Source organism: Dendronephthya gigantea, unplaced genomic scaffold, assembly GCF_004324835.1.
Source record: "Dendronephthya gigantea isolate DGI-Jeju-01 unplaced genomic scaffold, DenGig_1.0 000007F, whole genome shotgun sequence".
NCBI lineage: Eukaryota > Metazoa > Cnidaria > Anthozoa > Malacalcyonacea > Nephtheidae > Dendronephthya > Dendronephthya gigantea.
The window spans coordinates 3331595-3356494 of NW_021163017.1; the positions used below are offsets into that span (position 1 = coordinate 3331595).

At 36.1% G+C, this 24900-nt stretch overlaps 2 protein-coding genes across 2 annotated transcripts; one reads left to right on the forward strand and one right to left on the reverse strand.

Annotated features, from left to right (window-relative positions):
- The first annotated feature begins 19603 nt into the window (after positions 1 to 19603).
- On the forward strand, positions 19604 to 21374 carry LOC114517220 (phospholipase D LarSicTox-alphaI-1-like). The gene is made up of 3 exons (XM_028536876.1): positions 19604 to 19622; positions 20250 to 20548; positions 20945 to 21374. The coding sequence occupies exons 1-3, from the start codon at positions 19604 to 19606 to the stop codon at positions 21209 to 21211; spliced, it is 585 nt and encodes a 194-aa protein (XP_028392677.1). The 3' UTR covers positions 21212 to 21374.
- Positions 21375 to 22615: 1241 nt separating this feature from the next.
- Positions 22616 to 23944, reverse strand: LOC114517221 (protein mono-ADP-ribosyltransferase PARP15-like). The gene is made up of 4 exons (XM_028536877.1): positions 23878 to 23944; positions 23174 to 23515; positions 22792 to 22876; positions 22616 to 22748 (listed from the first exon to the last, which is right to left on the reverse strand). Exons 1-4 carry the CDS (start codon positions 23942 to 23944, stop codon positions 22616 to 22618), a joined length of 627 nt encoding a protein of 208 aa, XP_028392678.1.
- Between the last annotated feature and the right edge of the window lie 956 nt (positions 23945 to 24900).

The following is a 24900-nucleotide window of genomic DNA, read 5'->3' on the forward strand; positions in this document are numbered from 1 at the left end:
CACATGTGGTTGACCACAATTGTGTTTGTTCCAATTTCACATGTATTTCACATGTGGGTGACCACATGTGTTTCACATGTATTATAATATACATTCCACACAGTATTAAGTTGATTGTAAAGCAAACAAATCAAGAGGTTAAATACCAAAAATTATATATTTATGTTATACAATATACATCAATACTATAAGTGATAAAAATGGTGCTTGAGGGAACTATTTACATATGCCACACTGGCATGCACTAAACATGTACTGGCTAAAATTAACACATGCAGCTATGCTCCCTCATGTTTTTTTCTTTTGTTTTCCATCGACACCCTTAGATCTTTGCATTTTTGGGCCATGGTTGACTTTATGACTGCTCCACCAACTTGTGGGAATATTTTGGTAATAAAATCTATAGAAATAGAGACCTTGGCCTTAATACAAATAAGTTACAAGTAAACTTTTGAAGAAAACTAACATATACTAACCTACAATCAGTTCAACCTTGCAGTAGTCCAATGCGGGACGCTCCTCTTTACTTTTCCCGGTTACAGAGGATTCCGCCAGGACGTTTCTTTCAAACAGAGCCATCATCAAATTAACGGTCATCTCTTTAAAATTGGATGATCGCATCACTTCACTCATTTGAAATGAGTCCAAGTGATCCTAATTAAAACATATATAAAAGGAAATGAGGTGACAAGTTTAAAATATCAGATGTTGACCTTGCTATATGATCATGGGGTTTTCATTTTTCAATAATTAACAATAATTCTGCAAACATGAGTTGAATATACATTGACAGCCAACAAGACACATAGCTATCAGTGTGATCAGATGTTTTATTCTATACATAAACACTGAACTCCTATTTCTGCCTTACTTATATATATATATATATATATATATATATATATATAACATTCCATTTCTTTCATAGACTATTACCGTAACAGGCACGAAGGATCCCGATAAAGAAGAGAAGCTAGAAAATGTATACCAAATTGTGGATTGCGGCGTTGTTTATAACGTATCAATTTTGTGCAACTGTGGTTGCAAGCAAAAGTTGTCACAGTTTAACCGAAGGTGAAATGGAAAATGACGGTTTTTGCACAACAAAATTATATTGCATTGATGGTATATCAGTTCCATCGAGAGTGTGTAAAAATGGGGAAAGTTGTTGTATACCTAGAACACTAAGACGATAGGACCTGTGGCAAACATCAGACAGTTATGACGTGTTTTGCGGTGTTCCGGCACAAGGATCAGTTTTAGGTCCTATCCTACATCTGATATACACTTATCCTTTAAATCAAAGTGTTTCCCAGCCACCTGGAAAGAATTTGGGGTCATACCAATCCCAAAGTGTGTAGCTTGTACTAGCGCTGAACAATTACTAACAAGTGTAATTTCTAAGCTTCAAGAATCATATGTAGTTAAATGGATAAACGAGGATGTTGAAGGAAAAATTTCGAAAGCACAGTATGGAGGACAGCCTGGATCGTCTGCCGTTCTTGCCCTAATATACTTGGTCCATAAGTGGCAGAAGGCTCTGGATGCCCCTGGCTTCGTAATTAGGCTAATGTTTCTAGACTTCCGCAAAGCTTATGATCTTATTGATCATAATATATTGCTTGAAAATTGTTCTAAAATTGGCATTCGACCAGCACTGATATCATGGCTTGCATCGTATTTGAGTGGTAGAAGTCAAGTTACGAAATTTGGAAACGAGTTATCTGAAAGATATACTATACATGGAGGTGTACCTCAAGGTGACAAAATAGGACCTGTTGCATTTATTGTGCACTTAAATGGACTTCCTTCAGTATTGAAACAATCAGAAGTATCTGGTGAAGATTTTGAAGGTAATGAGGACGACGATGATGTATCAATATTTATGGACGATACCACAATCTCTGAAATCATAGATATAAAAAATCACACGTCATGTAATGTCATTGGCAACGCTACGAGGAACATGAGCCAAGTTGCGAAGTTCACTAAGGAACAAAAAATGGAATTAAACTTGAAAAAGTGTAAAGAAATGCTCATCGATTTAAGAAGGAATAAAACTGTCATACCACCGGTGAAAATTGATAACCACACGATTGAAAGGGTTAGTACGTATAAACTATTGGGTCTTTGGATTGATGATGATATGAAGTGGAAGACAAATACAGAGAAGATAGTAAAAAAGGCTGATAAACGACTATTCCTTCTTAAAGTATTAAAATCATATGGTGCAATTCCTGATGAATTAAAAAAATTTTACATCACAGTCATCAGACCAGTCCTGGAATATGGAGCTCAGGTATGGCATGGAGGGATTACTAAGGAACAGTGTAGAGATATTGAACGGATTCAAAAACGAGCATTGAGGATAATTTATAAGAATGATGATTATGATGAGAATCTTCATATTGCAGAAATAGAAAGTTTGGAGAATCGGAGAGACCGCATGTGCATAGACCTAATTAAGGATATGTCGAATGTAGCTAGACCACAAACTGCTTAAGTTACTTCCAAAGAGAATTGGAGAAATTAGAAAGAGGGAAACAAGACTAAATAGTCAAAAGTACTATAATTATAAGGCAAATACAGAACGATTTAAGAACAGCCCAATTACTTATGCAATCTTAAAGTATAATGAATTTTTATCTTAGGTGTAGTAATCTTCTTATAGTATATATAGCTTTAATGTAGTCTTTTATTGTTATCATAGTTTAAATATAGACTTGTTATTGTAATGCACATAACAATTTAGCTGGTAGTAGCTACTAGAACTGTGTATTTTACCCAATAATAATAATAATAATAAAACCGATAGAAGACATTTTACGATCTCATGACATGAAATTTATTTCATCTATATGCTGATGACAGTCAAATCTATGTCTCGTTTAATTATAAAGATCAGAATGACTTTAAGCAAGTCAAATCACGCGTAGAAACTTGCCTCGCGGATATTATGAATTAGATGTCAGAGAATAAATTTAAGATTATAACACTGATAAAATGGAACTTCTTATTTCAAGTTCCAAATTCCGGGCTGAGCCTGTGTTCCCTTCATTGACTGTGGGCTCCGATATAATTATTCGAACATACCTTGCTCAAAACATTGGTGTTACATTTGATAAATTTCTTACAATGTCTTTACATATATTAATGAGATATGTAAGTCAGCATTCTATCACCTTCGGAACATTTTTCGTGTTAGAAGATACCTGTCGTTTCACACTACGGAACAACTTCTCCATGCATTTGTGACTATTAAGCTAGATAATGGCCACATTGGACATAGCCAGAAATTTGGGACATTTGAGCCTGCAAATCATACAGCGGTAAACTTGCGCAATATGGTAATAGCTGAATATGGCCGCAAAGCGACAATATTTGTTCTCAATTTCGTATTCAGCTAAGCTAGCCAACCTCCTAACCCGATTTTCCACCCTGCTACAATCTTCTTTCAGCAGTACAACATAACACTCTTCTAGAAATCCATTTAATATTTGTGCATATGATACATTTGGAACCTTGTGCTAAAAGGTCATATCTGCTTTTCAAACACTTGTTATTTACAGAAATTCTAAAAGATATTTCGTCGTCCTCATCACAACGTTTTATGGAAAAGCTCTGTCGAAACTTCGTACAATTTTTTATGAATATTTAACGGTCTAGCCATCACAGTCGAATTTACATTTTCGCATTTCGTGCTATTTTTGCGGTAACCTACCTGATTAGGCTACATATAGTGTACCCTATATTTTGAAAAACATTAACGGCTGACCTACACGTACGACAGACCTAAATAGTTCACGTTCACGGTCTTCTGATCATTTTGATAGCAAATATAGTACATTTATGTGCATATTTGCTTCACGAATGAATATTTTTTTCAAAGTGCGCGTCTGGTGGCGCAAAAATAATATAGCACATCTTTCATAATCAAACGTTCAATATCGCGTTTTGGGCATTTTTCAAGGGAGACAGCCGTCGTAGCAGGAATCTCGAGTGCTACCACTTGCCGATCACTTTCACACTATAATTTATCTTTCTAGCATAATATGCTGAAAATATTCTTTTTCCTCGTTTATACGAACGTACTTGTACGGAAAATTTTAAATGCTTTTAACTTTTTGTTATTTAACATCTAGGTCAACTAATGCGTACTAAGATATGCAGAAAACTAAGTTCCTTTGATTTATTCACTTCGTTTTTTCAAAGGTAACATGGATTTAGACTTTTACGTGCGTGTACGTGCGTATGAAAAACGCGTAAGTGGAAAACAGGCTTTATAAGTATAATCATATTACACCTATTTTAACACAACTGCACTGGCTGCCAGTCGAGCAATGGATTATAATATGTAAGATTTTTTACTGTCATTTGAAGCATTAAATGGACTAGCTCCGCGATACATTGCAGAGATGATCAGCCATTATGAACCTTCTTCGATGCCTCAGGTCCTCTAAAGCTAATTTACTTAATTAATGAACCAAGATTTAATTTAAATAGCTACGGCGGTAGAGCTTTTTATGCAAGTAGTCCTATGGAATAAACTACCTGCCTCTGCTAGGGCATGAACAGATTTTTCCGAATTCAAGTGTAAGCTTAACACGCACATGTTTAAAATAGCATAATATTCCGTAGTATTACCAGCCGAAACACGCGGTTGGGAATTTCGATGATAATCTGTAGTACATATACGCACGTAAAAGTAGGTAAACTTTTAGGGGTTTTTTCCCTCAGTTATGGGAAAGCATACCATCTGACCATAATCTTGAATATGTGTATTTTTACTCCGGCGTCAGCGACGGAGTTAAAAATTCGCCTCGGGTTTGTTGTTTTGTTTTTGTTTTTGTTTTTTTTCGTCGTCGCAAGTCTGTAATGGCGCGAAATATTCTAGTTATTTCATAATGCTATAAATGCCCTCCTAAATAACTGCTTAATAAGTATATAACATGAACGACCGTGTTGTATCAGTAGATATACAAACCCGAGCCGAAGGCGAGTGTTTTTATCTCTGATACAACACGGACACGAATGATGTATTGTACTTATCAAACGAATACAGGGACCGCGGTGCAGGGTGGCTCGCTGGGCTTTAGCCCCACCAATAATTTTTCCGTAATTAGTCTTTAATTTCGAATATTTTTTGGTTCGCTCAAATTTAAAAGCAATACAAGCGCCAAAATGCTGGAAACTTTACATAGGGCAAGCATTTGACCATTAAAACAGCGTGGTTATCCATTTCAAAATATTTGACATCATAACCAAAGGATGGTTATATTGTTTAATGTTTGTATATGAGCGCCAAACATGCTGGAAACTTTACATAGGGCAAGCATTTGACCATTAAAACAGCGTGGTTAACCATTTCAAAATATTTGACATCATAACCAAAGCATGGTTATATTGTTTAATTTTTGTATATGAGCGCCAAACATGCTGGAAACTTTACATAGGACAAGCATTTGACCATTAAAACAGCGTGATTATCCATTTCAAAAAATTTGACATTATAACCAAAGCATGGTTATATTGTTTAATGTTTGTATATGAGCGCAAAACATGCTGAAAACTTTACATTGGACAAGCATTTGACCGTTAAAACAGCGTGGTTATCCATTTCAAAATATTTGACATCATAACCAAAGCATGGTTGTATTGTTTAATGTTTGTATATGAGCGCAAAACATGCTGGAAACTTTACATTGGACAAGCATTTGACCGTTAAAACAGCGTGGTTATCTATTTCAAAATATTTGACATCATAACCAAAGCATGGTTATATTGTTTAATTTTTGTATATGAGCACCAAACATGCTGGAAACTTTACATAGGACAAGCATTTAACCATTAAAACAGCGTGGTTATCCATTTCAAAAAATTTGACATCATAACCAAAGCATGGTTATATTGTTTAATGTTTGTTATGAACGCCAAACATGGTGGAAACTTTACATAGGACAAGCATTTGACCATTAAAACAGTGTGGTTATCCATTTCAAAAAATTTGACATCATAACCAAAGCATGGTTATATTTAACAAATAGATTACAATAAACCGTTGTCTGTTCAGTTATAGATACACCGTATGACGTCATATGTGATAAGAACAAAAAAAGTGGCCACGAGCCGCTGGGGCAAGTGCATGGTCACTCTTTTGTTCTTATCACATATGGCGTCATACCGTGTATCTATAACTGAACAAACAACGGTTAATTGTAATCTATTTGTTTTATATAATAAAACTGAAAAAAATCCAAAATTAATTGAATTATTTGTTTGCAATTTAAAAACTAGAAAATTGCTGTGACGTCATTCCGTGCGTCTGTCCTCTTATAGATCATGGCTCTCGACCAATGAAATTGCTTGAATTCTTTACGTTATTATAGTTATAATGTTTAATGTTTGTATATGAGCGCCACACATGGTGGAAACTTTACATAGGACAAGCATTTGACCATTAAAACATCGTGGTTATCCATTTCAAAAAAATTTGACATCATAACCAAAGCATACATGGTTATATTGTTTAATGTTTGTATAATTATGAGCACGAAACATGCTGGAAACTTTACATAGGACAAGCATTTGACCATTAAAACAGCGTGGTTATCCATTTCAAAATATTTGACATCATAACCAAGGCATGGTTATATTGTTTAATGTTTGTTATGAGCGCCAAACATGCTGGAAACTTTACATACTATCTATTATTTTCTATTAATCCTTAAATTGAGAGGCATTTGCGGCGATTTCAGAGACCTATATTTCAAAATTTTCCCGGACTCTCGTAGCAGGTGCGCGGTTCCGAGCCCCAGCAATACGAAAAACGCTCCGCGGTCCCTGGAATTGATATATCTAGGAGTTATGTTGGCCATATTGTAAAATGTTATAAATTGTAAATATTCCGCCCGTTTTAGTATTTGATCTAGATGTCAAATAATAAAAATCTAGAAGAACAAGTGGTTAGCAGTCTTAATGAAAGTATATAAAATACCCACAACTATAACTCTGTCAATTAATTCAGCAATTTTTTGGAAGTACTTACAAAACTTCATAAAAAGAGTTGTGGCTAAGTGGCGTTTAATATATGGAATTTCCGTTTGCATGATCATGATGATGGAAATTAAGTCTGGTTTGCATACATGCAGCCAAACAAGGCTAAAGTAAGGACAAGACTATCTCACTTGGATAATTTATTAAAACTGCAAGTTGGATTGTTGTTTGTTAATCAAATAAGTATAACAAAGACTGTGATCCTTCTGATATATTTCCAGACTTTCTTAAGGCAGTATCTGATGTCCACTCTTATAACACTATATATATATATATATATATATATATATATATATATATATATATATATATATATATATATGCATCTAAAGGTAATTAGTACAGATCTAAGATTAGAACACACTATGGTAAATATACACTATGGTAAATATATACATACATACTTTTTTCTGTCAGTTATGAGAAAGCATATCATCTGACTTTAAATCACTACCGCCTAATAGTTTTAAATAGAACTATAAACACTATTTTCTCGTCAATCAGGAATGATAAGTGTTAGACCTGAATGATATGTTAATAGTGATGGAAAAGTTTATGCTTACATATTTCTGCACACAGAAATTAATTTGTTGTAGCTAAATCTACTTATATTAGTTAAACATTATGGCAACCAGCTCGAAAGCCCTTGCTCCTCTGGTTACCGTTCAATATAATAACCTATTGTCCAATTACAGGTATGTTGTAAAATCTCCTCGAAACAGTGATGAATGAATTTGAATTGAATTGAATCCGCATCGGTTACATCACACTGCTTACGACAATTCAGACAAATTGAAACTACGCTTTTAAGCGTTCTTTATACGCAGTTTACACGCCACGTAAAAGTCTAAATCCACACATATGTATGTGATCTTCGAAAACGCTAGAAGAGTGAATGGAAAGAACTAAGTTTCCCGCCCGTTTTAGTAGGCATTTATTGAACTGGTAGTTATTTTCACAAGGGGAGTGTTGGCGAGTCTTAAAATATCAAGGTAGCTTTGAACCTGCACTGAACCTGCCAAGCGGGTAAGAAACACCCAGCGCTTCCAGCCGTCTGTGTCTACCAAGTGACAAAAGTCGATGCATCGACTCAATATACGTGCCCAAACCCCAATTCGCGCGGCCGTATGTGCTTCCGCAGGCTGTTGTCAAGAATAGGGAGCTAGACGTTTCACGTTTTAGTATGCATTTATTGATCTAGATGTCAAATAATAAAAATCTAGAAGAACAAGTGGTAAGCAGCCTTTATTAAAGTATATAAAATACCCACAACTATAACTTTGTCAATTAATTCAGCAATTCTCCTTCGTACCATGTCCCACACTCCGGGATTCATTATGCATTTTCCATCATTAGTGCCAGTTCACCACGACGTTTAAAGCCATTGTGATGCAAATAAGGCCAGGTAGATGGCTGGCAGCTACACACAACCACGCCATTCTATCCTTCACGTGCTCAGTTAACGGTCGTCCGTTTAGTAGACTCATGGCGGACGAAGAACCACAAATACTTGAAACTCAGCCAAGCTATCCTTCTGCGGAAGGTAGTGTAGCTCTAACGGCTTCGGTAGAGCTTCGGCTCAATGCTTTAACAGAATCAGTTGACCGTTTGGTCCATTGTTTGTCTGCCGAGACTGGTTTATCTCATAGGGAGGAAGAATTGCTTCACTTGCAAGTGAAGACGGTTACGACCCTACTCGCTCTATAACTGCAGATGATGCCGATGTGCAAGTTGCTGTTCATTCAGAGTTAGACCTAAATGCTCTCCCAGATTCAGATTTATTTAACGACCCAGGCGAATGTGGCGACGAAGTTTCTAAAGAGTTAGCCAACCGCGTCGATTTAGCAAATAAAATACAAGAGCGATATTTACGCCCGAAAAACTGCACAATGTTGGTGGCTCCAAGAGTAAATCCAGAGTTATGGGAGGATTTGTCTGAAACAGCCAAAATTCGCAACATTGGCCTCCAGAATCTTCAAAAATCATTTGTTGAAGCGTGTTATCCCATTATTAATCTTGCGAACACCGCGGTGCTTGCGAAAACCAAAAGTTTTGATCAAATTACCACAGATGCAATTTAAAATTCCTTGGTTGATGCTGTTACACTTTGTATGAGTTCTCAATAATGAGCGAGAGCTTTTGAAAACCGAAATCGCTGCGGGATATAAATCTCTATGTCGTGATAACCAACCCGTATCCTCGCTATTATTTGGGGATGAGCTTCCACAGAGTATCCGAGACATAGCTCAAGTCAAACGTATGTCTCTTCCCAAAGTTACTGCGAAACGTAAATTTGTTGGTGAGAATAATTCCAACAGGAAATTTTTTCGTCCATCTCAATATTCAAGATCAAGCGAGCCTTTAAACTTCACGCACCGTTCCGACCAACGCCACCCGTGGTCAAATCGGCAACCAAATCAACAACAACCAAAACAGGGAAGCAACCAACAAGCGTCGCAGCCTCCCCGCTACAGTGCCACTCAGTGACCTCGGAATTACCTAATGTTGCGACTTGTGTTCAGGTTGGTGCTCGTTTACGTTTATTTGCGTGTCATTGGGGGAAGCTAACTTCTGATCCTTGGGTTATTCGTACCGTTTCAGAAGGTTATAAAATTGAATTCATACGCGAGCCTATGCAAGCTCAATTAGGGCCTGATAAAAAACTGTTCAACCCTCCAGAACTAAAGATATTCGACTCTGAAGTTTCTAAAATGTTTCTAGAAGGCAAGATTGTGTTAGCTTCTGGTGTGATTTTGATTTGAAAAAAAGTTCCAGTCATCTCGAAAGCTATATATTTTTACCCTCAAAAAGGCTAAATTTTTAGAAAAATTATTAGGGACTAAGAAAATTCCCCATTTTCACAGAAACGATACCTAATGGACGATTTGCGCCTTAGACGAATTTCTTACCTCGGCTTTAAAAAGGACATTTTCTGAAAGAGCATACTAAAATTAGTAAAAATGCCAAGTTTGGCTGCAAATTGTTGTAAATCACGTAAGATATAGCCATGCGAAGTTGTAGATTTTTGTATACTTTTGTATTACGACCGGAAGTGTGTAACTAAATTAGTTACACATTTCCGCACGTAGTACAAAAGTATACAAAATTTGCCAATTTCGCATGGCTATATTTTCCGCATTTTACAAGATTTCGCAGCCAAACTTTGCATTTGCACTAATTTAAGTACGCTCTTTTCAGCTGTGGTGATTTATTTTCTTCTTATTATTTCGATCAAAAGTTAGTCTAAAGCGCAAGTGGTCCATTGTAATCGAATGAAACTATATATTCTTTAAAGAGATTCGTTATTCAAGCACTTAAATGAAAACGGTTAAACTCAAATAGGTTTCTCCGAATGTAAACCTCATTAAAATATTCCAAAGATTTAAAAAATGAAGGATGCATCAGAATGACGACGCATGAATGCACTATAAATTTGGAAAAAGAGCATTGCTAAGTATATCGTCTAATTAAATTACCACTTATTTACTGCGAACGAATGAAACATTATGTTTTGTGGACCCGAGACCTGTCGATATTTTACGAGGCAAAGCCGAGTGAAATATCGATGGTCGAGGATCTACAAAACATGTTTTCTGAGTTCTCAATAAATAGGTTTTTTATCATATACCACTTAGTAAAAGAAAAACCAAACTACAAGGTAAACAACGAAATGTCTATTCATAAAAGACATATTTTCGAATGGATAAAAGTTGTTATTCCCATGACTGAGATAACACGTTATCTCACTCTGCAGGGGGTCGCGCTGGCGACATCAAAATTTCTTTACTCTCGCGTGATTCGCTCTCGACCAATGAAACGCTACGACAAGTGGTATATAATAATAATATATATATATATATATATATATATATATATATATATATATATATATATATATATAAGTACATAACGTAATTAACTACAATACTAGCTCCCGCATACTTGACACAGTTCATTGCGTGCATATTGTTAAAGAAAACTCTAGTGAAAACAAGCTGATTTGCCTGAGCGTACCTTTAGTAGAAGAAAATGTCGCAGTATTCATTCTTTGCACTGGTGGTCTCACTTACTGGTGGTCGCAGTATTCATTCTTTGTACTGGTGGTCTCACGCAAAAAGGATTTGCAAACAAGCTGAATATGATAATATGATAAAATATGATAAAATGCAGCCTATTTTTACCAAAGCAAATGCTCCTAGATCTGTACTTTAAGATTATCCTACCGTCTATAACATACGCGATGACAGTTTGGGGTGGCTGTGCCAATAAAGAGGGGTTTCTTTCCCTCGAATCCCTAAATTGTAGAGCTGCAAGAACCATATTTCGACTATCATGTGATATGCCTACCATTGAGGTCATGGAGAAGATGAAATGGGATTCACTTACTCAAATTTATAAGTTAAGATTGGCACAACTAGCCTATAAGATATATAACAATATTACTCCTGCTAGCATGACTCACATAATTACAAAAACAACAAATAAGTATAGTTTACGTAACGCACACAAGGTTAATGTGCCGCGATTTAACACATACTATATGAAGAACTCAATCTCTTACAGGAGCTCTGTCATATGGAATGCGATATCCATGGAATTTAATGATCTTGAACAAAATATTACCACCTTTATTAAGATGATCAAGGAAAAAGACAAACTAAAGTTTATAAATTTTGAAACGCAATCTGTGCAAGCCGCACGTGGGCGAGATGACTGTTTCAGATATTATTGATATGTGTATATAATAGTATATAATAGTGTATAATAGTCTCTTTTGTCTTTGTATGTAATAGGTAAACACACGACCCCACAAGCTTTGCTTCAATTTGTATCGTGTTTAAATAAAATTTATTGTATTGTATTATTGTATTGTACTTACTCTTGACCTGGTGGTATGTGATCGGCCTATATACAACATAGCCCATATGGTTAACGCAGTAAAACAGATTGACCCGTGGTTAGGGTAAGGAACTAACGCAAAGCATGCAATGTTTACTTTCAGTATGCAGCGATAGATCAAAATTAATTGTGATTAAAAATGTGTTTACCATCTATTAGCTATGAATATGAGTAACATGAGCCGAAAAACGAAGCGAAATACAAAATGAGGTCGGATCTAGAAAGAGTATAGCATGAATATCTTGCCCGTTGGCTTCGAATATATAATTATATATATGCGAAGCGCAGTGAACGGTGATATAATTTCTTAAATTTATTGTATGTCAGCTTATATCAAAAAACAATATCGAACCGCCTACTGTACAAAATGAAATGTTTCTAGAAGGCAAGATTGTGGTAGCTTATTGTTAAAGAAAACTCTAGTGAAAACAAGCTGATTTGCCTGAGCGTACCTTTAGTGACAGAAAATGTCGCAGTATTCATTCTTTGTACTGGTGGTCTCATTTACTCTTGACCTGGTGGTGTGTGATCGGCCTATATACAACATAGCCCATATGGTTAACGCAGTCACACAGATTGACCCGTGGTTAGGGTAAGGAACTCACGCGCAGCATGCAATGTTTACTTTCAGTATACAGCGATAAATAAGAAATTAATTGTGATTAAAAATGTGTTGACCATCTACTAGCCATGCATATGAGTAACATGAGCAGGAAAACGAAGCGAAATACAAAATGAGGTTGGATCTAGAAAGAGTATAGTATGAATATCTTGCCCGTTTGCTTCGAATATATAATTATATATGCGAAGCGCAGTGAACGGTGATATAATTTCTTAAAACTATTGTATGTCAGCTTATATGACAAAACAATATCGAACCGCCTACAGTACAAAATGGAATGTTTCTAGAAGGCAAGATTGTGTTAGCTCGTGGTATGATTTTGATTTGAAAAAAAGTTCAAGTCATCTCGAAAGCTATATATTTTTACCCTCAAAAAGGCTCAATTTTAAATTTTGTAAGATAAACAAAAGTTTGACAAAAAAATTATTATAGACTACGAAAATTCCCCCATTCTCGAAGAAACGATACCTAATTGTAATCGAATGAAGCTATATATTCTTTAAAGAGATTCGTTATTTAAGCACTTATCTGGAACGGCTAAACTCAAATAGGTTTCTCCGAATGTAAACTTCATTAAAATATTCCAAAGATTTAAAAAATGAAGGACGCATCAGAATGACGACGCATGTATGCACTATAACTTTGGAAAGAGAGCATTGCTAAGTATTTTTATTATTCTTTTAATTAAATTACCGCTTATTTGCTGCGAACGAAGGAAAGTTATGTTTTGTGGACCGAGACCTGTCGATTTTACGAGGCAAAGCCGAGTGAAATATCGATGGTCGAGGATCCACAAACATGTTTTCTGAGTTCTCAATAAATAGGTTTTTTTTATTACTACTTAGTAAAAGAAAAACCAACTACAAGGTAAACAACGAAATGTCTATTCATAAAAGAGATATTTTCGAATGGATAAAAGTTGTTATTTCCATGAGATAACACGTTATCTCACTCTGCAGGGGGTCGCGCTGGCGACATCAAAATTTCTTTACTCTCGCGTGATTCGCTCTCGACCAATGAAACGCTACGAACACCAAACTTTGACAAGTGGTATATATAATATATATAGTACATAACGTAATTAACTACAATACTAGCTCCCGCATACTTGACGCAGTTCATTGCGTGCATATTGTTAAAGAAAACTCTAGTGAAACAAGCTGATTTGCCTGAGCGTACCTTTAGTAGAGAAATGTCGCAGTATTCATTCTTGTACTGGTGGTCTCACTTACTCTTGACCTGGTGGTATGTGATCGGCCTATATACAACATAGCCCATATGGTTAACGCAGTCACACAGATTGACCCGTGGTTAGGGTAGGAACTCCGCGCAGCATGCAATGTTTACTTTCAGTATCAGCGATAATAAGAAATTAATTGTGATTAAAAATGTGTTGACCATCTACTAGCCATGCATATGAGTAACATGGCAGGAAAACGAAGCGAATACAAAATAAGGTTGGATCTAGAAAGAGTATAGTATGAATATCTTGCCCGTTTGCTTCGAAATATATTATATTGCGAAGCGCAGTGAACGGTGATATTTCTTAAAACTATTGTATGTCAGCTTATATCACAAAACAATATCGAACCGCCTACTGTACAAATGAATGTTTCTAGAAGGCAAGATTGTGGTAGCTTATTGTTAAGAAACTCTAGTGAAAACAAGCTGATATGCCTGAGCGTACCTTTAGTGACAGAAAATGTCGCAGTATTCATTCTTTGTACTGGTGGTCTCACTTACTCTTGACCTGGTCGTATGTGATCGGCCTATATACAACATAGCCCATATGGTTAACGCAGTCACACAGATTGACCGTGGTTAGGGTAAGGAACTACGCACAGCATGCAATGTTTACTTTCAGTACAGCGATAAATAAGAATTAATTGTGATTAAAATGTGTTGACCATCTACTAGCCATGCATATGAGTAACATGAGCAGGAAAACGAAGCGAATACAAAATGGGTCGGATCTAGAAAGAGTATAGCATCAATATCTTGCCCGTTGGCTTCGAATCTTTATAATTATATATATGCGAAGCGCAGTGAACGGTGGTATAATTTCTTAAAACTATTGTATGTCATTTTATATCACAAAACAATATCGAACCGCCTACATACAAAATGGAATGTTTCTAGAAGGCAAGATTGTGTTAGCTGTGGTATGATTTTGATTTTGAAAAAAAGTTCAAGTCATCTCGAAAGCTATATATTTTTACCCTCAAAAAGGCTCATTTTAAATTTTGTAAGATAACAAAATTAGACAAAAAAATTATTAGGGACTACGAAAATTCCCCATTCTCACAGAAACGATACCTAATGTAATCGAATGAAGCTATTATTCTTTAAAGAGATTCGTTATTTAAGCACTTATCTGGAAACGGCTAAACTCAAATAGGTTTCTCCGAAAGTAAACTTCATTAAAATATTCAAAAATTTAAAATGAACGACGCATCAGAACGACGCTGAATGCATATAATTTGGAAAAAAGAGCATTGCTAAGTGTTTTTATTATTCGTCTAATTAAATTACCACTTATTACTGCGAACGAAGGAAACGTTATGTTTTGTGGACCGAGACCTGTCGATATTTACGAGGCAAGCCGAGTGAAATATCTATGGTCGATCCACAAAACATGTTTTCTGAGTTCTCAATAAATAGGTTTTTTATTATATATACTACTTAGTAAAAGAAAAACCAAACTACAAGGTAAACAACGAAATGTCTATTCATAAAAGAGATATTTTCGAATGGATAAAAGTTGTTATTTCCATGAGATAACACGTTATCTCACTCTGCAGGGGGTCGCGCTGGCGACATCAAAATTTCTTTACTCTCGCGTGATTCGCTCTCGACCAATGAAACGCTACGAACACCAAACTTTGACAAGTGGTATATAATAATAATATATATATAAGTACATAACGTAATTAACTACAATACTAGCTCCCGCATACTTGACGCAGTTCATTGCGTGCATATTGTTAAAGAAAACTCTAGTGAAAACAAGCTGATTTGCCTGAGCGTACCTTTAGTAGAAGAAAATGTCGCAGTATTCATTCTTTGTACTGGTGGTCTCACTTACTCTTGACCTGGTGGTATGTGATCGGCCTATATACAACATAGCCCATATGGTTAACGCAGTCACACAGATTGACCCGTGGTTAGGGTAAGGAACTCACGCGCAGCATGCAATGTTTACTTTCAGTATACAGCGATAAATAAGAAATTAATTGTGATTAAAAATGTGTTGACCATCTACTAGCCATGCATATGAGTAACATGAGCAGGAAAACGAAGCGAAATACAAAATAAGGTTGGATCTAGAAAGAGTATAGTATGAATATCTTGCCCGTTTGCTTCGAATATATAATTATATATGCGAAGCGCAGTGAACGGTGATATAATTTCTTAAAACTATTGTATGTCAGCTTATATCACAAAACAATATCGAACCGCCTACTGTACAAAATGAAATGTTTTTAGAAGGCAAGATTGTGGTAGCTTATTGTTAAAGAAAACTCTAGTGAAAACAAGCTGATTTGCCTGAGCGTACCTTTAGTGACAGAAAATGTCGCAGTATTCATTCTTTGTACTGGTGGTCTCATTTACTCTTGACCTGGTGGTATGTGATCGGCCTATATACAACATAGCCCATATGGTTAACGCAGTCACACAGATTGATTCGTGGTTAGGGTAAGGAACTCACGCGCAGCATGCAATGTTTACTTTCAGTATGCAGCGATAGATAAAAAAATAATTGTGATTAAAAATGTGTTTACCATCTATTAGCTATGAATATGAGTAACATGAGCCGAAAACGAAGCGAAATACAAAATGAGGTCGGATATAGAAAGAGTATAGCATGAATATCTTGCCCGTTTGGTTCGAATGTATAATTATATATTTGCGAAGCGCAGTGAACGGTGATATAATTTCTTAAAACTATTGTATGTCAGCTTATATCACAAAACAATATCGAACCGCCTACAGTACAAAATGGAATGTTTCTAGAAGGCAAGATTGTGTTAGCTTGTGGTATGATTTTGATTTGAAAAAAAAGTTCCAGCTCGAAAGCTATATATCTTCACCCTCAAAAAGGCTCAATTTCAAATTTTGTAAGATAAACAAAAATTAGACAAAATAATTAGTATAGACTACGAAAATTCCCCATTCTCACAGAAACGATACCTAATTGTAATCGAATGAAGCTATATATTCTTTGAAGAGATTCGTTATTTAAACACTTATCTGAAACGGCTAAACTCAAATAGGTTTCTCCGAATGTAAACTTCATTTAAAATATTCCAAAAATTTAAAAATGAACGATGAATGAGAATGACGACGCAGGAATGCACTATAAATTTGGAAAAAGAGCATTGCTAAGTGTTTTTATGATTCGTCTAATCAAATTACCACTTATTTATTGCGAACGAAGGAAACGTTATGTTTTGTGGACCCGAGACCTGTCGATATTTAACGAGGCAAAGCCGAGTGAAATATCGATGGTCGAGGATCCACAAAACATGTTTTCTGAGTTCTCAATCAATAGGTTTTTCATTATATACCATGACTTAGTCAAAGAAAAACCAAACTACAGGTAAACAACGAAATGTCTATTCATAAAAGACATAATTCAAATGATAAAAGTTGTTATTTCCATGAGATAATACGTTATCTCACTCTGCAGGGGGTCGCGCTGGCGACATCAAAATTTCTTTACTCTCGCGTGATTCGCTCTCGACCAATGAAACGCTACGAAACCAAACTTTACAAGTGGTATATAATAATAATATATATGTACATAACTTAATTAACTACAATACTAGCTCCCGCATACTTGACGCAGTTCATTGCGTGCATATTGTTAAAGAGAACTCTAGTGAAAACAAGCTGATTTGCCTGAGCGTACCTTTAGTAGCAGAAAATGTCGCAGTATTCATTCTTTGTACTGGTGGTCCCACTTACTCTTGACCTGGTGGTATGTGATCGGCCTATATACAACATAGCCCATATGGTTAACGCAGTCAAACAGATTGACCCGTGGTTAGGGTAAGGAACTAACGCAAACATGCAATGTTTACTTTCAGTATGCAGCGATAGATAAAAAATTAATTGTGATTAAAAATGTGTTTACCATCTATTAGCCATGAATATGAGTAACATGAGCTGAAAAAGGAAGCGAAATAGAAAATGAGGTCGGATCTAAAAAGAGTATAGTATAAATTTCTTGCGCGTTGGCTTCGAATAATTATATAATTATATATGCAAAGCGCAGTGAACGGTGATAAAATTTCTTAAAACTATTGTTTGTCAGCTTATATCACAAAACAATATCGAACCGCATACTGTACAAAATGGAATGTTTCTAGAAGGCAAGATTGTGTTAGCTTATTGTTAAAGAGAACTCTAGTGAAAACAAGCTGATTTGCCTGAGCGTACCTTTTGTGACAGAAAAATGTCGCAGTATTCATTCTTTGTACTGGTGGTCTCACTTACTCTTGTCCTGGTGGTATGTGATCGGCCTATATACAACATAACCCATATGGTTAACGCAGTCACACAGATTGACCCGTGGTTAGGGTAAGGAACTAACGCACAGCATGCAATGTTTACTTTCAGTATGCAGCGATAAATAAAAAATTAATTGTAATTAAAAATGTGTTGACCATCTACTAGCCATGCATATGAGTAACATGAGCAGGAAAACGAAGCGAAATACAAAATGAGGTCGGATCTAGAAAGAGTATAGTATGAATATCTTGCCCGTTGGCTTCGAATTTATAATTATATATATGCGAAGCGCAGTGAACGGTGATATAATTTCTTAAAACTATTGTATGTCAGCTTATATCACAAAACAATATCGAACCGCCTACAGTACAAAATGGAATGTTTCTAGAAGGCAAAATTGTGTTAGCTTGTGGTATGATTTTGATTTGAAAAAAAGTTCAAGTCATCTCGAAAGCTATATATTTTTCCCTTTAAAAAGGCTCAATTTTAAATTTTGTAAGATAAACAAAAATTAGACAAAAAAATTATTAGGGACTACGAAAATTCCCCAATCTCACAGAAACGATACCTAATTGTAATCGAATGAAGCTATATATTCTTTAAATAGATTCATTATTTAAGCACTTATCTAAAAACGGTTAAACTCAAATCTCCGAATGTAAACTTCATTAAAATATTCCAAAGATTTAAAAATTGAAGGATGCATGAGAAAATGACAACGCATGCATGCACTATAAATTTGGAAAGAGAGTATTGCTAAGTATTTTTGTTATTCGCCTAATTTAATAACCTTTAATTGCATTATGACGCACTTTCTGACACCATGCATGTACCCTAGGTACGGAGCAAACGCGCTCGAAGCTGATGTGGCCTTCTCTGAATATGGTACACCTGAGTACACTTACCATGGAATACCTTGCGATGCGGGGCGAGATTGTTTACGCTGGGCTTACATTGGAAATTTCATCACGGCCCTTAGAGCCAGAACAAGGCCTTATGGTCCGAGATTCAACCCAATCTTGTCTTGGTTATGTTCGATTGTAAGGTACGCTTAGAAACTATATATAGAATTGATGACACTTTGCAACTGTTTATTGTACGTTTTAATAAGTTTCAATGAGATACTTCAGCAGACAGTTCTTCCTGACCGATTTGGGAAAGTTTCTACTCATGACAAATAAAATCTTCGGGCATAAAAAAAGGGTATGCCAATAACAAGGCAAGGTGCATTTTTCTTCACTTTTACAATTGTTAAACGTATAAATAATAATGATTTTAGAACTTTACTCGATGCAGGAATATTCTAGTGGTTTAAAGGGCCTTAATTTCGAGTGGTATTATAGTATTACACTTCAAATTCGGGCCCGGAACAGTTGATGGAAAAATGAGTCAACTATAGGTCCTCCGGCAGGAATCGAACCTACGCTTTTGCGATGCTGGTGCAATGCTCTTGCCACTGAGCTACAGAGGTAGCTGACAAGAGCAAGCATGGTTACTGTGTATACATAAATGGTAATGCCGGGAATAGGGGAGGGTAAATCAATAATGATTTTTGGCACTTCACTCGATGCAGGAAGATTCTAGTGGTTTAAAGGGTCTTAATATGTATAATACCACTCGAAATTAAGACTCTTTAAACCACTAGAATATTCCTGCATCGAGTAAAGTGCCAAAAATCATTATTGATTTACCCTCCCCTATTCCCGGCATTACCATTTATCTATACACATTAACCACTATATACACATTAATCTTGTCAGCTACCTCTGTAGCTCAGTGACAAGAGGATTGCACCAGCATCGCAAAAGCGTAAGTTCGATTCCTGTCGGAGGACCTATTGTTGACTCATTTTCCATCAACTGTTCCTGGCTTGAATTTGAAGCGTGTATAATACCACTCGAAATTAAGACCCTTTAAACCACTAGTATAAATAATAGGAAAGTATTGCGTGTATTTAACTTCTTTTTTATATTATAGTTATTTTTTTATGAATAATTCAAAAGAGCTTATGTTATCCTTGCCTTATCATATAAAAGTTAGCATGCAGATTATTAGTTTCACTTCCTTAGAAGTTGTTATGAATCAATCCGAAGCGCTTGTTTCGACATTCCGGAGCATAACTATTTTCAAAACAAATAAAGATTTTATGATTGTTTTGCAGCTAAACGATTAGCCCAAATCAGTTACCAATTGCCGGGTGGATTTGCAAATTTTCTCAAGCGATTGTATCAAAACAATCCAACCAACATGAAAGTGATTGTCAGCATGCCAAAGTTATCGCAAAAAGAATTTATTCGCTCTGCGATAACGAGCCTTCAGAACAACCCGGAGATTCTCGCGAAAGTTGGCTGGGAAATTAGCTGGGATAACGAGAAAGAACCGCAGGAGCTAGAACAAGGACTAAAAGAAGTTGGAGTTCAACCTGGTCATGCCTGGCTCAGTAGTGGAATCACTAACTTTGTCAGTCAATTGCATACATAATTATATGCGTAATAACTAGGCAAATCATTGCGGAGAATACAAAGTAGTTACTATATTTGAGGGGCGCATGCATATATATAGCCTAAAATAAACCTGTATACTTCTGCCCTTATAATTGTATCTATATTCACGATGTAGCTTTGGCCTCAGCTTAGAATATGCATGCATGTGTATTAAGGTTCGGGAAATACAAATAACCTTTATAAGGTCGATTTGTACTCTGTAAAGGTCGATTTGCACTGTCAAAGCTGGCAACAAAGGTCACATGCTACTTTTTCAGTCAAATAGTTAGTCAAATAATTAATTGTTCACAGAAGCTTTAATAGTGCAAACCAGGCCTTGTGACTAAATATTTTCTTTTATTTTCCGTAATAGTTTGCAGATTTGAAATTGGACGAACTTAAAAAAGAAGTTGAATACAGAGATAGCGGGAATTTCTTCAGCAAGGTGTACGCATGGACCTTGGACAAGCAGTCGACGGCAATGAAGTATCTTGAAATCCATTTGGATGGTGTTATCGCAAACCACCCAAGTCGAGTGAACAAAGCGATTGAGCAATATAACAAGGAGAGAGGCTACATATACGGAGTAGATAAAGTCAGACTCGCGACTTTGAACGGCAATCCATTTCAACGTTTTTAATTAACCGATCTTTATAGCAAGCTTAAGCAAACCGCCGCTATTTGACGTCATCCATGAACGTCACGACGGTAACTTTAGAAAACCTGTAGTGATATAACTTGTTTGTAGTATTGCAGTCTGCAACGAAATAAATTTGAGCTAGCTTACACATGCGGTAATATGATGAATGGTTGACAGTTTGTTGTCTCTCTGCATGCATGTTTTTTTCTGCATGTTTCTAATTGCATGGTTCCATAAATTAAGATAATGTTACACGAAACAACGATATATACCAACATTAACTCGCAACGCAACAATAAGCAAAAATCTAAACAATAAAAACAGTTCATAAACTTTCAATTTGTTTCCAAAACAATTCCTGTGTTACAAACTAGCTCATATATATATCATATTTGAGACGTAGACCTTTTTCAAGACATTGTTACGTTGCAAATTGATGTTGAAAGCTGTTTCGTGTAACATTACCTTTATTACGAGACCATGCAATTAGAAGCATGCAGAAAAATTTTCAAGTTATCGTATATATATTTAGTTTGCATGTATATATGATCACATCAGGGCATACAAACCAAATATGTGTAATGATTAGTACGGAATTGTTGGTATCCCTGAGGTTAGTTTTTAGCGAATGAGGAAAAAAAACCCGGAGAAAAAGCCTTGAAGCAGGGATCTGAGAGTTTAACTTATAGGCGTTTTTCTTCTACTTCTCTGTAACCGTTGCTGAAGACAGAAAATTCGAATTTTATGTTTTTATGAGAAAATGCCAATAAACATGTTTTTATCGCTTCCGTTTCAACTACATGCCCTATAGGAGGTGCCGGCGGCTTCCGACACTTGTGAGCTCGAGCTCTGTTTTCCGAAATAAACTGAAATAAAAATGAAACTTTTTGGGTAAAATAATGGCAATTTGCTAGAGCACATGATTTAATTAAACCAAAAGTAACAAATTATAGCTAATTGTTACAAGGTTTGTATTTTAGTACAGCACAAAGAAGGTGGGGTGATAAAAAACGCCACAAGCCTACTGAGCTAAGGAGGCCGCCCCGTGAATGAGTATATATACAATTGCTGTAAAGTTCAAAAGTATTGTTTGCCACAAATGGGATCAGGCCTAGACTTTCTCATTTCCAACTTATACCCTTTACAAACGGGAATCAAAGATGATGTTTTCTGCTCAAAACGAACTGGGTAACGTCCCAAAAGTTGCTCCTCCAATTTTAAAATTCGAATTAAATGAAAATCAGGAAAAAAGGTTTTCCTAATATTTCACCCGTCATATGGCGTGAAGCCTAAAATGTTTCTTAGGTTGTTATGAGAAAAAGATATCCGCAGAAAGCACTTAACTTTACATCATCTTTATAGATTCTAAAATAAGAAATTTACTAAATATAAGAAGACACTGCTTTAAACAAAAGTGATCAAATATTCTGGATAATACTGATTGTCATAAAACAAAACGAAGATTGTCGGGTTTGCTACATTGTTGACGACAGAATCGTAAGAATCATTGCCTCCTTTCCGCGGTGGTACAACCATACTTTTGTTACCCACGGCGTACTGGCCATCTGCTACTCGTGTACATGTATCTTTGTCCCGTCAAAACCAATGTTTGAGCATAACCGACAGACATCAAAGCGAAGTAAACACCTCTACCATAAACTGCTCCTAAAGTGCAAGTATCAGAATTTTATAAGCACATTGTTGTGATGTAATTGACTGGGTGGACCGATTACTTTGTTGAGACAAGGGCTGACTCAGTTATTTATCTTTCGATTCTTTTCACTATAAAAATCCAATAAAGAACCTTCACCGGCCCATCCCAAACTCCTTGCAGCAATCAGGACCCCGCTTCGAAATCTGCTAAACTTTCCTTGGTTCACTACCGTGTCTTTTAACACAATTATAATTTTAAACAATTAAGTGAATAAATAAATATAGATAACCGTCCTACACATCCCTTACCATGGGCATTTCCAGCGTAACTCCTATTAAGACCTGTCTTGTTAATTTCTCTTACTTTGTCACCTCTCGTTCCATGGAACAAGAATTTCTCATTACTGCCAATTTTCTCGTCCAAACTTTGTTTTTTCATGAGGTACTGCTTAAACAATGATGGGTTCTGAACTCGCTGGATATGTTGAATTCGTTGATTTCCTGCTGTCTGATAAAAATGATCGGAGATATTTTTGTTCTCCTTTTGTTGCCTGGGATTATTAGGATTAAGAGTTACAAGATGTACGGCCACTTCTTTGCCACTCTTATCTCGTGCCTGAGGATCCCAGTAGTCCGGAACGGACACAGATTCTGCAGTTGCAATAACATAATTATATAAGAGACACTTATTAAGAAACAAGCGAAAAGTGTAGCTGTACGCTGCAAGCCTGCGAAACCTCTCCCGTTAAAAAGGTCGCTCATAAAACACAAAAATTGGTCTTTTCAGTTTATTAGGTTTATGATCACAAAAATGCCTGTGGTATAATGTGTATCATCACAAAAAACGTTGGGTAGTAGGTGAGGCCTAGAGTGTCATCATTTTTTATCATTATCAAAGTAAGAATGAATTACCATACAGCTGTAAAAGTGCTACTGTCTACAGGGCATTTTTTAACTGTATAACTACTGGGGCATTTACCCCACTAGGCCCTGTGCCTGCCCCAGTAGTGAACCTTGATTTCCTGATAGAATGGGCCCTTTTTTCACTGTAAAGGGTTGGTAATTTATCAGTTTTAACATATTGGCCTTGAAATTTGTTCGAAGAAATAAATACGTATGTACGGCATTTAATTGAGACGTCTGTCAGGGGCGGAGGAACAGGGGGGCTAGGGGGGGGGCAAAAATTTCATGAAGAATGCCAGAATGGGAGATTAAATATACAAATTACGTTACCACGAAATCGTCAAATTAATGCTCGCCGGCGTATCAAATGCTAATAAGATATCCTATATTGTGATACGGATCAAGTGAATGTAAATTGACTTTCTTTGATCTTTCATAGTTGTCTTTAACAGCAGATTATTCGTGGTTGTATAATTATTGTTATTATTTTCGGACCGCCATTTTGTTTGGAAATTATTTTGAGAATTTGAGAGATGATTTTTCAAATGCAGAAGATATCACAACACGCGTTGTGCCGTTTCAGTTTGCGGTGTTTGCCCATGAAAAACTACGATGAAAGCAGCAAGTAAGACTCTGAAATGGCCATTTCCGAAGATCTAGAGCATTGAAATTCCAAAAAAAATTCGCTCGGCGCCAACCATGGTGGCGCCTCGTGAAATTAGCCTCCCAAAATATATTATGTTCCGCCGCCCCTGACATCTGTATGTAATAGACGATTCCCTTTATTGAGATTTAGTAGCGCTTTGCATCATGGTTATAGTGATATCTTTGATTGTCAAGCCACATGTAAATTTTTTGTCTTCACCTGTGCAAGAGCGTTTGGGAAAGTTAGGGCAGGTGTATAAGGAATGACCAACAGCAAAATCGTGAGGAAAACATTCAATATTTTCATTCAAACTGTCTTGAATGTCAGTGATAACACCATAACCATAATGTAAAGCGCTACTAATTCTTAATAAGGGGAATCGTCTAATACATATTTGTCTTGCGCATGGGCCCTAATACACACTTTACCCCACTAGTCAAAATTCCTTAAAAAATGCCCTGACTGTCTAGAACTAAACGTGCAATCT